Genomic DNA, 15,141 nt, shown 5'->3' on the forward strand with positions numbered 1-15,141 from the left:
TTTAGCTCAGGTTTAACACAAAGCCTGGCTTTTCTGCTGGCTTGGGAGCAGCTCTCTCACAGAGCCACAGCCCTGTCACACGAGGCCACCACACATCCTGAACTGGACAACATTTTCAGGGGAAAAAAAAAATAACCAAAGGCAGCCTTATCTTTCACCCTGCTAGAATGATCAAAAACATCAGGCTGATGATGTTCCCAGGGTGCTCCAAGCCTCAACCAACCTGGCCCAGGAGAATTCCAGGGATCCAGGGGCATCCCCATCCTCACAGGGAACAGTTCCTTCCCAATATTTCATCTTTCCCTGCCATCAGGCAGTGTGAACCCATTCCCTGTGTCCTGTCACTCCATTCTCTTGCAAAAAACCCCTCTCCATCTTTCTTTGGTTTTTCCCTGAAGTAAAACTCCTTAGGAGGAGCCCAGGCGCCAGCAGAGTTTCCAGATCCCATCTCAGCAGAGTTCATTTGGCTTTAGAGCATTAAATACTCCCAGCAAAACCTGAAATCTGGGTAATTCAAGGTATAATGCACAGATGGCCACGTTCATGTTCCATGGGGCTACCTGGGTGAACACACCACGCTTGCCATGGCATTTCTGCCAGCATGGYACTCACAAATTCCASGAGGGAACAAACCAAAAAATCCTCSRAGCTGGTGACTGTTTTTACAATGACCAATGATTAAATTAGCTTAGTTAAGGGATCTAGCACCRTGCCTTGAATTTATTCCAGTGTCACAGTTATTGGCAGGGATAAAGTTTCACATGAGCCAATTAACTAAATGCACTATTACTGTATCTCAGCTGCTTAAGCTCATCAGTTAATTAAGAGCTCAGTGTAAGCTGAAAATAGGAATCTTACCTGACACACATACCAAACATACATTATCTTAATGATTTCATTTTACACTTCYATATTATGTTCCTCAGGTGCCTGAGGAAAACCGAAAGGCAATTGCTTGGCTTAAAGAAAAGTGAAAGTGAAAGTCACATAAACAAGCACAGATTTAGTCTTAAGAAACTGTATTTCTCAGAGTGATCCTTGCCGCTTTCTCCAGCCCTATTTTACAAGGTAGTTTTTTGTGGTACAGTTAACATTTCACTCTCAATTTTGAAATTAAACACCTCTCTGTTCTCCTGGACAGTTATCCCCAAGGAAACTCCAGCACTCACAGCTGGATAAAGCTCAGCAGCTGGAACTGGAATCCTGGATTCCAAAACTGGAGCCCAAACCCTAATCCTAACCCAAACCCTAACCCTAACCCATGATCAACCTCCTGGCCATAAGGAATTCCTACCCTTCAGTTACACATTCTGTTAAGAAATCCGTATTTATCCCAGAGTTAGAGACAAGTAATAACAGAAAAGGACATCAGTGGATTGCTCAGATAATAAATAAAATAAAATAGAAATAATAAAATAATAAAAATAATAGAAAGCAATCTAAGCTAAAATGAAAAATGTGCAAGCCTTTGTTGCAACTTGTATAAATATCTGGATGTCTGGTACATCCCATACAGGGAGAAAAAAAAAAAACCCAAACAACCCAATTCTGTAAATGGGAACATGTGAACAAAACARCCTTAAAACTCCATCCTTTCAAGGCCTTTTGATCCTCCTGGGGATGTACTCRGGGGAAAAAATAGCCCTGTTAGTCTCTGGTCAAGGATTATTGATGCAATCAGAGAATGGTTTGGGTTGGAAGGGACCTTGAGGGACACCCAGTGCCACCCCCTGCTGCGAGCAAGGACACTGCCACCACCCCAGGCTGCTCCAAGCCCTGTCCAACCCAACCTTGGGCACTGCCAGGGCTCCAGGGACAGCCACAGCTTCTCTGGGCACCCCCAGCCCCAGAGTGAATCCAACCCCAAGCACATTTAAAACCCCCCAAAATGAGGAACAAAATCATGGTCTCCTCCCAGCAATGCTGAGCACAGCCACCAACTTGTGCTCTGAACCTCGGAGAGCTGCAAGGACCTTGGAGCAGGCACAGCAAACTGCCCTCTTCACTTCAATTGCTGCAATGAAGCGAGATTAAAGCAGCCAGAGCCTTTCCACCTTTAGTAAATTAATCTGCTCTCTTTCAGGAGTCCCTGAGCACATCAGGCTTTAGCTCTATTAATGGCCTGAGTGATGCTTGCTCGGTGTTTCCAGCACTCACAACAGCACAGCCCTCCAGGAACTTCCTTTCAAAGGCAGGGATGGCAGAATGGGATTGAAAACCATTTAATTCTCCCCCTAAAACTCCAGGCGAGCTCAAAGCTGGCAGCACGGAGATGATGTTGGTGATGCTCTCAGCTCTGATGTGCCCTGTGAGAGCTGAAGAAGGTCTTGGCCACGGGCTGTGCTTGTATTTTCTCAAGAGATCTTCAGCATCACGCTCAAGGAGCTCATTTCTCCAGGTTAGTCACCCCAAAGCAGAGCAGGACTCTTTGTCAGGGCTCTTTCCCTCCTTTTTGCCATTTTTTTTAAAACAAAAGTGATGTAACAGCAGATTAAATAAGTGTGTGAAGGTACTGGATTTGAAAGTGCAAGAAAAGTTCTGAATTCCAGCAGAACTCTCCGCTAACACAGCCTCTCCTCACCCCTGCTCCCTTTTCTTCTTCTCATCCTTTCAAACTGAAGGATGAAAATTTGACAGGCAATGAGGGAAAACGGATTATTATCAATCTGAAAATAAGAGCCCACCTCCCCCATGTATTTTCAAAGAAGGGATTATTTTGTTTAGGAAAAAAGATCTCTTGGAAGCATTGGGGAAATAAAACACCAAACATCCAAACCTGCTGATTACTGACTGAAGCAGTTACAAGAATTCGTAAGAATGGCTGGATGCAAGTCCATGGCAAATTCACTAATTGCTGTGGCCTAATGAGCAAAGCATGCCCAGGAAGTGCTGATTCCACAGCTCTGAACAAAGGCACCTCAAAGCCCAGAGCAGAACTGGGGCCACRTTCCAGACCTGGGTAAAAGCTAAGGATGGGCAGAGAAAAATGCAATAAAAATGTTCCCATGTGAGCAGCATCCACACAGCTCCCAGATTCACACAGGTCCATTATTTAGCATAAAAAATGTCTTTAACACACTTAATCTCTGCTGAAGTATCTCCGTGTTTTGTGAGAAAGAAGGTTCCTTATTTATTAACGTTCAAAATTAACCAATTGGGAAGTTCCATAAAGCAAGAACAGAACTGGTGCCGATCCTTAAATCTGAATGGCATGGCAAGAGTTCTGTGAGCTGGAAAAAATKCCCTGATTAATTTATAATAATGAAATGAGACATGTGAAAGAAGGAAGRGTGAACGCAGCGAGCAGAGAGAAATGCTCTTTATCAATGGAAGATGAATTCAGCCTGGAAATTTGGCAGGCAGAGCAATCAGATAGCGACAGAATCCTTGAGTAGGCAAACCTGGAAAGAGTTTCAAGACAAGATTAGATCAGTTGGTAGAATTTCTAAGACAGAATATTCTGTTTGACACACCAGAGAAGGAGATATAGAAGCCTTTGCCATCCTGGACTTTGCAGAACTTTATTTTAAGCTGAATTGTCACCACTTAATAAAATAGATTTTTAACAGGTTTGATTATCAGGTAACAGAGCCCTCAGAATCGCTGTGGACAGAGGTGCCAAGAGGTGTTAAAGCAGAACCAAAATKMTTCCTCCCCCACCCCCAAATATCTMCAATATTTTCCTAACTAATGTGAGCTCAATGCAAATGATTAACTCTTGGTAATAAGTTTCCCACCATAGTAAGATAAAATGCTAATGTGGTTCCTTGTCCAGTCCTGCAGCACAGCAATCATCAGGAAAAAAACATCATTAAAGGAAGAAAGAATTGCAGTTGCATTCCTAAGATAAAATACCTTCTTTGGGATGGGTAAAGCAGGAAAAATTAATCCATTAATAAATGATCTCCTGTTGATTTCCCGAAGCAATATTGTGAAGAAGCTGTGATAAGCATTGATTTAAATGAGTTTACTTTAAAAACTTTGAGGAAAAGTTGCTCCCTGAGAACTGTTTGTGACTGATCCTGGGAGGGATGAAGGCTGGGAATGGGGAGCGTTCAGAGCCCACCCATTCCTGCCATGTTAAAGACAAAAAAAACAACATTTGGGTTCCTTATTTAAGTGGGTGGTTGTGTTTTCCCCCCTGCCGGGCACCAGCTCTCCAAAAACCAGCAGATTATTTCATTTTTCAAGCTGCCTAAAGAGCCAGAGTGACAATTTAATCAAAAGCCATGACTTCTTCAACTTATACCTAATTACTACAACACCAATATTTAGGAATTAGGTGCACAAAAGAGAATTCTGCCAGAAAGGGCACAAAACTTCCCAGGGATGCAAAGCACACACGACCCTCGAGAGTCAGTTCTAACAACAGCTGAGAAGATCCTGGCGTGTTTTCTAAAGGTTTGTGTTATTTAGGAGGAAAAAAGGATCCCCCAGCTAGAGCTCAAGTGTTTTTAGAGGTTTACAGGGAAATAATCTTCCTGTACACAGGTTTAGAAAGTCTGTTTTGAGGCAGAGTTCAAGGACTAAAAGCTTATTTACAACGAGAGGGTTTTTATTCTGCTCCTGCCTTGTAACACCAAACCACAACAGCCACGCTGCCTTGTTCTGACAATGCTGCTGCTCCTTTTTTATTCCCAGCCGCCAGACRAGAACCATGTATTCCCTGCTCTATTTTGCAGGAGTTTCAGATAAAGCCCAAACCCMGTGCCTGGAGTATTTTGGAGCTATTTTAGTGCTGTATTATCAGCAGAGCAGCTGGAGAGTCCTGGATCCACACAAGGAATGGGATTTGTTGGGATGCACCGAGGCAGWGATGGGATGGAGCTGTAACATCCACGTGGGGCTGTCCAATCTGGAAGTGATTGGAAGTGTGTGACTTCCATCAAGCAATAATCATGTGGTTTGCTGTGGAAATTCAGGCTTTTTTGGCACCAGAGCTACTTTTAGATCTGGAGAAACACACAATGGAGATCTACGGATGTGAAAAACACACARATGAGGGAGAGAACTCATCTCAAAAGAGCATTTAAACCCGTCTCAGAATAATACCCAATATTGATCAGCACTTTACAGAAGGTATTTTTGTTCTAGAAGCATTTGTATTTATAGCAACCCATGTGCTTTTAACGAACTTCTGTGGGCAGAGAGAAAAAAAAAAMWWWMMRRAAAAAATCAGTCTGTTACGTGTTTCACTGAGCCAAGTCATCAACATGCAACTCACGAGTGAGATCCAACTCTTAAATAAAATCAAGTTGAAATAGCTCTGTGACAGCTTTCCTCTCCTCCAGCCCTCCCAGTGCTCCCCCTCAGCAGGGACCTGCRATTCCCCTCCCTCTCATTCCCCAAATGAGAAGTTTTGCACATTCCAAGCACTGRGAGGATGGAAATGCCCAGGGAAAGGGAAAATTTGGCTCACCCTTGGCCATGGGGCGTTGGCATCGTGTCCCAGAGCAAAGCTGGGAACAGCCGAGGATGCTGCTCCTTGCAAGTGGGAAGCACTGGAGTGCTGAACGTTTTTTGACTCCTGCCGGCACCAAATTTATCCTCCTTGGGAACAGAGCCAGCCAGGGAAACTGCATCCAACCTTCAGATAACCGCCGTGGTTCCTAAACTGTGCCACGCTCTGCTTCCCAAAAACACGTCCCAGCTCCTCCTCTTCTCACCCTGGGCTGTGGGAACAAGCTGGGAGCAGCCAGAGCTGTGCTGGGTAGGAATGGGATTTGCACTTGGACCAAAGAAAATATCTGAAATCTGTTTTGAGTATTCCAAGATTGGGAATGTACCCTTTCCACTGGAGCATATCCCATCTTGGGGACAGGGATGCAGTGCAACAGCTCAGAGAGGGGCAGGAGCATTTCAAAGTCCAATATTCTGCATTAAAGACATTTTTTTGACACTCCCAGCTTCCMTGGGCACCAGAGAAGGAGAAAACACATCCAAACCCACTCAGAAAGCACGAAGCCACCCAGCATGTGTGACACAGGCAACACTTGGTGACAGCTTTTCCAGGAAACATGCTGTGCACTCAGCGCATGGGAATTAACAATTTTTCCCTAAATCCTTTCTTTTTTTTCCAGCCAGCCATCATCCTGGGCTTGCTGATGCTCTGCTGCAGGCTCAGGTGCTCCCACAGCAAAATGGGGCCAAAAACCAACGGGAAGAGAGGAGGAAATGGCATTTGGCAGCTGCAGGTACCCTCTGCTATTTTGTAGGTATTCTTCTCACAGAGAGCCTGTATTTACCCACACAGGCAAGAAATCACAGGAGACAAGAGTTCTGTGGCAGGGAAATAAAGCAACAAAGTAAATGCCACGGAGAGATTCTTGTGCTGAATCCACGGTGCCCTTCAWCACAGCATGGGAGCAGAAATGGAGCTTCACGACTGAATTTTAAAAATAGCAAGGTAACGAGCTTCAATCCCAAAGTGCCGTGCTCTGCTTCCGATGCCATTTCAGGCCCTGGGAGGGCTCTCAAAGAGCACACAGCTCCTCTGGGAAAAGGTGAAAAATGCCTTCCTCCATCAGCTGTTGTCTGAACTAAAGGGAATTATTTATAGTTGCTACATTTATTATACATTATCATAAACTGGGAGCTGTTAGGAGCTATAAAATGTTTATCATTTCAGGGCATGAAAAGTGATTTATTTACAGGAAAGTGTTGATAACGTTAGGCTGAATGTACATGTTTTAAGAGTAAACTTTCCCTGTTAAACATGGGCAGAGAGAAACCATGCAATCCTCAGCTCTGTGTGATCCATTTTCCCATTCCAGCCTCTCATCTTTTCCCCCTGGGCTGTACCTGCTCTTGCTGAAAACTACTGAAGCATTTTTCACTCCCATTTGTGAAGTGCCTCCGCTTTCACGGTGGAGAATGTGGGGGAAACCACATGACAGATCACGCAGAAAAGTCCCCAAATCCCCTCCCTTCCACCTAATCTGCGGCACAAGGATGGCTTTATTCACACCCATCTACAGAGACAGACACACAGAAAATCCTCCAGCACATCTGAGATTCTCCAGGAGGGAAAAATCAGCGCKTCAGAACTGTGCCCATCTCCTCCCACAAATGGCTTTCAAGCAGGGCTTTGAATTTTTCTTTTTTAAATCCTGCTCACTGAGGAGAGGGGGAGATGGGAAGGGAAAAGGACACTGAGAAAAGGCTGAAGGGAGGAGCTGGGAAAATGGAGCTAATCCAGAAACCCAGCAGCATTTCTGCTTTGGGAAGGACAATTTCCAAATGTTTTACATGAGACCTGAGAGGTCAACTGGATGTGGAAGAGCTCCTGCARATTGAGAGCATCCAATAATTGCTCCTGCATTTATTACCTGCAGAACCTGCAGTGCCCTTGCWGTTCCCAGTGCTGGCAAGTCTCAGGATGAGACTGATGGCATTTTAAATATTTAAGGTAGTCTAAGAAACTTCAGCCTCATTCAGCTTTTTAGGCAGATTTTCATTGATTCCTAAGGTGGGGACCAGAACAAAAGCACTTTCTGCACTTTGCTCGGCCCCGTTTTTTGTCCAGTTCTCATTTGCCTGAAGCAGAGCGTGCCAGGTCAGCACGAGGCAGCAAATGCAAAATTCAGGTTCCAGCTGAACCTTAAATAAACCACAAGAGACATTTTCCCTGCACACAGGTCAGCCAGTGCAGTATCAGCTGACATCCTGTGCTAGAGGTGTTTTCCACATCCAGGGCAATGAGCGTTCCTGCTGCTCTGGGATGCAGGATGCACCAAACTTGGGATCCATCCCTCTTCTGATATCGAGAACTCAGCATGAAACACTGAATTACACTGCAAAAACAATCCCCAYGTGAAGGGAAAGCTTTTTGTTTTCTTAAAAACCGAGAAAACAAACCCGACCAAAAAAAAACCCCAACAAAACCTCCACTTCATTTGCTTCCTAAGTAGTGGAACGTTTCTGTTTTTTCAACTCTAAATTGCCAGACAACACAGAGGCAGCAGATTAAACTGTAACTGCAAACCTCTGAGTGCAAGAGAAGTGTTTTATCYGACAGTGAGGAACCAGGGTTCTGACTCCAGCTTTTCATCCTCCACCTCCACCACAGAACAGGTCACTCCCAGCCTTTCCCTCCTGATTTTGGGTGATTGAACCACAGCACTCACAATGTGAGTCTTCAAAAAGAAAGAAAAATCCTACAGAGCTTCCAGTAAACCCTACAAACCTCCCCCCAAAGCACCAGAACGTGGGAAAGGTGAACCAAAGGTTGGGCATTTCACACCCAGGAGATGCCCCAGGAGAATTCTTTGCTCCATCCCGGCTGCTGGGGGACAGAATTTTTCACCCAAAAAATGCTCTTCCCTTCCCCAGACAGGGATGCCACCAGCTCTGGGAAGGAAAAATCTCCTGGCCACACCCTGGAACACCCCAGGGAAGGAAAACCAARCCCTTCCCGTATTTACTTCCAGAGCAGAAGTTGGGAAGGCCAGGTAAATACTGGGATCTGAGCTTTCCACAGGACAGGAAAAACATGCCAGCCACCCACAAAAAGTCATTTGGAATATGTGGGAAAGAACTGGGAGGATCACAAAGCCCCTACCAGCCAATACAACACCTTCCTGTAGTAATTTGGGACAAAAAGCCTAAAATTTTTCAAAAATCAGGATTAAGAGGAAAAACCCAACTGAAATAATTGCATCAAAGGAGGCTGAATTTTAAGGTAGTGAAAGCCAAGGAGGCAAAATGAAAAGAATTTGCTTCAAAATGTATCAGACCTTTATTTATACACGGTGTCTGTCTAGAAAAGAGGAAGAAGGCGATTGTGATATCACCCCCTAAAGTATCACAGTCTTGTTTTGCTGATAAAGCAGAAAAAAACCAGTTATATTCCTTCTCAATCATGGTCACTGGGTCACAAGCTTTCCAAATAATTATATTCTTTCTTTTTTAGAGATAACCAGAGTCACTAAGGCCAACTTGGCCCTTCTTGTACCTGCAAGAAGACTCACAGGAATCTGCGACCCAACTGCAAGGCAAATCTGTATTTCAGGCTTCAACTGTATTATAATTTGTGACTCATAAATTATATTATTCAACATTCACATGAAAAATAAAAGCTATCATATTACTCGCTGCAATGAGAGCGGATGGCTGCTTTGTAGAGTTTATTCAAACTGGCAACTAATAATATTTTCCATTTATCAAAAATCTCCAAAGCACAATGACTGTTCAATTTATTGCATTTAACATTCAGCGAAGGAGGATGTTGTCGTTTTCAACACTGTAATCCCAAACAGAGAAATTAAAATAAATCACTTCATCTAGAAGCCAAACAAACAATTACATGGAGGAACCAGCCAGAAAGGAAACCAAACAGCTTCGTTTGCCAGCCCTTATTAACAGCAAAAATAACACCTTATTTCAGCTCCTGAGAGCTACTTGTTATCACCTGGAAAACAAAAACCAAGTCTAGTGGTTTACAAACGAGAAGTGTCACAGCATCGAAGTGACATGCTGGGAGATGAATACTTGGGGCTGAATTATCGGGGGTTGTCAGCACCACATTCCCAGATCCTCATAATCTCCAGGAGGCTGTGGGTGTCCAGCCCGCAGGAAACGCAGCCATTCAAAGCAAATTTTATTCCAAAGCTGTGATGAAAGCCACGTATAACTCCTGTGGAAATCACAGACTCATTGAGATTGGAAAAGACTTTTAGGATCATTGTKAACCCAGCACTGCCACCTCTAAACCATGTCCCCAAGTGCTCCATCTACACACCCTGGAAATCCAACCAGGGATGGAGCAGGAAGAATTCAGAGCAAGTTTCAGAGCCATGCTAAGCCTTTTTGGTTATTCCATTTAAAAMCCCCACAAAATCAAAACAAACCACRCAAAACACCCCAYAGGAGGACCTAACAGCAAGAGCCAGCTCTGATTCAGTAACGCTTTTGCCAAAAGACATCCAGCCCTGTATTCCAGACCAGCAGGAACTACCTGAAGCCCAGAGGTGCCTCCTTCAGATGGCAGTGGAAGSCCAGCCAGGTGCTGCGTGCAGGAATTCACCATCACAGCCTGCACCCAACAGCTCCAACCCACGGCAAAATCCCTCTGGGAGACTCTTTGTACAAAAGGGAGGCTCCAAATGCTCTTAACTGCTCAGTCATGAGCTGCTTGTTTAACCCCCCTGTGCCAGCCAAGCACAGCACTGCTGTATTAATACAATTGTGAGCAACAAATCTCGCTGCTTAATATGCAAATTCTCCTGATCAGTGTTGCAGAGAAGCACCATGAAAGCAGTTATTGTGACTTCCTATCAGCCATGTGATAAGCAGCCCTGCGCAGCACTCAAGGAAAATATTTAAGGAACTGTTGTCCAGTTGCTGAGAGCAGAGGTGGAGCACAATATTTGCCTTTCTCCACGTTAACGAAGCTCCAGCACGGCAGCAAACTCCACGGGAGGGAATTGATGTTTTGAATCATCTCCCATTGCTGCAGCCCTATTTCCACTTGGCCCTATTCTTGCTGCTGGGTGATGGGGGCAGCAGCAAAGAAGCCAAATTTCAAACAGAATCAGCATCTCTGCCACCAAGGAAGGGCGCTAAGGACTGCAGCAGGCGGGTGAGCATCGTGTCAAGGAGAGCTCAGCAGCAATCAGACAGCTGCAGGCACAAGGATTAATCTGGAATGACTTGTCCTGCCCGTGCTTCCAGACACTGCATTCCCTGCTTTTCCCTCGTTCCACACAAATAACTGTCTCGCTGAACTTCACAAAGGAATGTGCAACTCCTAACAGGGGTGAGAGTTTGCCACCTGAGAAGGAACAGGTTCCTCCTTTTCCTTCTCGCTGCTCCCCTTGGAGGAAAGGGAAGAAATCGAGGAACCCTCCAGGAAGGGCTCTGTGGTGATGGGAGCTGGCACAGCTCTCCTGATTTCRCTCAGTTGAACATACCTGATGTACAGGCACAAGGGCAGAGTTTGCCAGCAGCTAGCTCCAAGCCCAAAGCTCTTCCAAAAACACAGGTGAGGAGGTCACACAAGCTGGAAGTGGCTGGAGAACAGTTATTTCTTCCCTGGTCTCAGCATCCTGCAGGAACTCGGTCACCTTTGACAGGGCTGGAAGAAATGTGGTGCTCAGCTCCTGAAATCTTGGAATATTAGGTGGGAGACAGCTGAACTAAAGGGATGAAGTGGGGAAAACCTCTATAAACCCATTAATGATCACCTTTTATTCTTCCTGGTATCTCATTCAATGAGATCCCAGTAAATCCACCCACGACATCCACCACAATTGGCTCTGCCCGACTACAACACACCRAGCATTCCGACAGGAACTTTTCCTTATCTGTGCCAAACAGCATCCTGGTGAAATGAAGAGAACAGTGCTAATGAAACAGCTGGTACCAATCTGCAAAGCCCATTTCATTTCCAGCAGGATGGGCAGAGCAGCAGCTGTTAAATTCTTGGTGAGGAACAGCCTCCTCCTGCTCCGGTCAATGCCAGCAGAAGCGGGCAATAAGCTGGGCTCTGATTAGCTCCATCTCACAATGCACACACACCTGAGGATATCCAGCAGCTCTCCCGACACACATAAGCATCCTGACCTTGAAAAATGCCCAGAGTGAGAGACAAAGGAAGCACACGTGGCCAGGACATGCCGTCAGCTCTGCCGAGCCGCACACAAGTCACGGGAAGTGCCGGCCATTGACAAAAACACTGAGGAGAATACAGGGATGTGACAAATCCTCCTCTCAGTCCAATAACACAATTGAGCATGATTGTRCCACTCCCCAGTGCCCTGCAATAAMCTGAAACTGGGATGAATCGGATTTGAGATGTGGCTCCCGCTTTCACCCAGCATCACACACGGCTGCTGCTGTCTAATCAATCTCTCGCAATTCTCCGGGAAACTTTTCCACTCTGGGGAAAAGACAAAGCCTCTCCAAAATAAGTCCATCACCAGCAAGTTAGAATCACCACATTTCTGTTCCAAAACACCTTCCTATGGTTTAGAAATGTTCTGGCCCTGCTCACTGGCAGCAATCTGAAAGCGAATGTACCAGGCTAGGTCACAACCCGGAACTGGAGGAAACGAGCCTTATTTGGGGAACAGGAAAAAGTCATCTTTCTGCACAGGTCTGGTCTCCCAGTCGTGTTCACTTGTGTTTTAGCTGGTTCACTGGCTGATGCCTCCAGACAGGAGCTCCCTGGAGAGAGCAAGTCAGGTCTCACACTCGCTGTGGGCACGGCGGTAGAATTTGTAAAGCTCCGACTGAGCACCAGCTGGACTTCAACATCAGGGGAGTCACATTTAGAGAAGACACTCAGAGGTTCTTCCAGCTTCACCTACCCCCCTTTTTTCCTTGTGGAGAGGCAGGGACAGCTCTGTAGCATTACAAAACAGGCTATTGCACACTGGAGCTGATTGTTTAAGACAGTCCTAAGAAGCTCATAATTCAAGTGAAATTTCAGCGCTTCTCACTTCAGCGAGACAACCTTAAGGAACGTTACCCTGCGAGCATGAATCAACACGAGCCAGCTGACACGCATTTCACATCTCTCACATCTCGAAAGCCCAGCTGCTGTTGTAATGCAGCAGGCACAATGGGTTATTTAACCCCAGAGCAGCAGTGCCATGCCCTGGGAGCACCAGGCAGGGACAYGCTCCTGTCACATCCACAGAAACCCTGCCTGCCTCACCCTGCTGAGGAGAGTGGAATCTATTTTACAATATCACCCAAACCCTGACAATGTTCTTCTCCTATCTCATTCATTCGATAGCACAGGCGAGATAAGAGCGAGGAAATGAAACCCAGCCTATTTCTGTGACATGATCTCACCTCATAACACCTAGCTACCAAAGCACATCTCAGCACAAGCKCCTGTGGGGCTTTTAATGCTATTTTTTTGTCAAGATTTTGGGGCATGGGATGATGCCTGCCGTCCTTTTTCTTGTACTGGTTCATTTGTTCAGCACTCTTGCAGATTTTTACAGGTTGGTAAATCTGCTTAGTACAGATGMATTTTAGGTAACCCATTTCTTCTTTTTTTTTCACAGAAAGAGTAAGGAAGACTCCTACTACTCAAAGCTATAAAATCCCTTTCAATGACACTGATGTGATTAAATCCACAGGAGGTTGTGGAGTCTCCCTCYCTCTGGAGACATTCCAAACCCACCTGGATGTACTCCTGTGTCACCTGCACTGGCTGACCCTGCCTTGGCAGGGGAGTTGGACTTGGATGATCTCCAGAAGTCCCTCTCAACCCCAACTATTCTGGGATTCTGTGAAATTCCACATAGTTCTTTGCAGCTGGAATTCCTGTATTTCCATGAACTCTGWATCTGGCATTAATCAGCAGATGGTCGGTTCAGATACAACTCCAAGCATATTTTTACATTAYGGAATGACAGCAAAGCCACTGATAGAAAGAAAACCCATCAGCTRGGACATCCGAAACAAACCCAGACAGATAAATAACACTCTGAGAGACACAGGGGAAAACGCAGACCTAGGTCAGCAATTTTCCTMCTGAAATCTGTGGCCCCTGCATRTGTAAGGACTACTTATAAGTCAAGWGTCCTATTGGTAGGCTGTCTTGAAATGACTATAAAACACACACAGCTCAGCTGGTGAACATCAGGGGTCCACAAACCTGAAAGCGTTGAAAAAGCAATCATTCAGGCATTTAGCTGGAGAAAAAAACACGAGGGGAGAGGCTGCTGAGCCCGCAGCGGTGTTCGCACGCCGGCTTTGCTCCCCAGCTCGGGGTGCGCTCGCACACGAGGGAAGGAGGGAGGGAGGGAGGCAGAAGGCGCTGCTCCAGCATCTCCAGCCGCYGGGAATCGCTCCCTTCGCACGGGCGGCTCAGGCTGCAGGAAGCACCTCTCTCTCGGCTGGAAAATAAACCCCGGCCCCGCAGCAGCGCCAGCAGCGAAGCGAGCTGAGAAGGAATCCTTTTCCGCACACCACGAGGAGCGGAGCCCGGGGGAAACAAACTTCGGGAGCCGCGGGCAGGCCCCTTCCCCAGCCGGGCTTTATCCGAGCAGCCGCTGCCCCGGGGCCGCGTCCCCGAGCCCTCCAGCACTGCCCGGCGACACAGAGCCGACACCGCTCCGCGACAGCGCTCCCCGGTACTGCCCGGCGACACAGCCCCGACAGAGCCCCCGACACAAACCCCGACACGCCGGGGCCGCGGGCTTGGGGCGGGGGCTGTGCCCGCGGGGCTGTGCCCGCCGAGCTCCCGCCCGGCCCCGCCGCCCGGCAAAGTTCGGGTGAACGCGGGGGAGCGGCCGGGGCGCGATCCGGGGAACGATCCGGGGCACGATCCGGAGCAGCAGCCGGACGCGGCGCTCCGAGGCCGGCAGAGGCAGCGCGGCTCCCCCGCCCGCCGCAGGCCCCGGCCCGCAGCGCCCGCCCCGGGGTCCCCCCGCGGGCCCCCCCGGCCCGGTACCGGCGCTCACCTCCGGTGCCGTCCGAGTTCTCGTTGAGGCTGCCCGAGGAGTCGTGGTGGGAGCCCACACACCCGCCCATGGGGCCCGCAGACCCGCCGCCGAGCCGCCCCCCGCCCCCCTCCCCTGCACCGAGCTCCGCCGCCGGCCGGGCAGGCGCGATGGCTCCGGAGCCGCCTCCCCGCTCCGCAACACCGCCCCCGGGGCGCGGCCTCCGCCCGCCGCCCGTGCCCGCCCCGCCCCGCACCGGGACCGGGAATAGCACCGGGACCGGCATCGGGATCACCCCGATACCGGCACCGCACCGGGACCGGGAATGGCATCGGGACCGGGACCGGCAACGGGATCATCCCGATACCGGCACCGCACCGGGACCGGGAATAGCACCGGGACCGGGACTGGCATCGGGATCGCCCCTATATCGGCACCGCCACCGGGACCGGCACTGGAACCGGGACCGCCACCGGGACTGGGAATGGCATGGGGATCACCCCGATACCGGCACCGCCACCAGGACTGGCACCGCTCTGACACCGGCAACGGGACTGGGACTGCGACCGAGCCTGGCACCGGGACCGCTCGGCCACCTGTACCGGGACCACCCCGACTCTGGGACCGGGATCGGACCGGGACCGTCCAGTCCCGGCACCGGCATCAATACCGCCACAGGAACCGGCAATGGGACCACCCCGACACCGATACCGGGACCGGCATCGCCCCAACGCATCCCGGG

The 15,141-nt window shown here is 48.3% G+C and overlaps 1 protein-coding gene across 1 annotated transcript in view; it reads right to left on the minus strand.

The window, feature by feature from the left end:
* Positions 1 to 14,509, minus strand: part of UBTD2 (ubiquitin domain containing 2) — a 38,098-nt gene extending 23,589 nt beyond the window's left edge. Inside the window, exon 1 of the mRNA XM_057386085.1 lies at positions 14,421 to 14,509. Within this exon, the coding sequence (XP_057242068.1) occupies positions 14,421 to 14,490 (70 nt within the window). The 5' untranslated portion in view covers positions 14,491 to 14,509. The remainder of the gene's footprint in view (positions 1 to 14,420) is intronic.
* Between the last annotated feature and the right edge of the window lie 632 nt (positions 14,510 to 15,141).

Source organism: Malurus melanocephalus, unplaced genomic scaffold (genome assembly GCF_030028575.1).
Source record: "Malurus melanocephalus ecotype Western Australia unplaced genomic scaffold, MMel_1.1 scaffold_908, whole genome shotgun sequence".
Lineage (NCBI taxonomy): Eukaryota > Metazoa > Chordata > Aves > Passeriformes > Maluridae > Malurus > Malurus melanocephalus.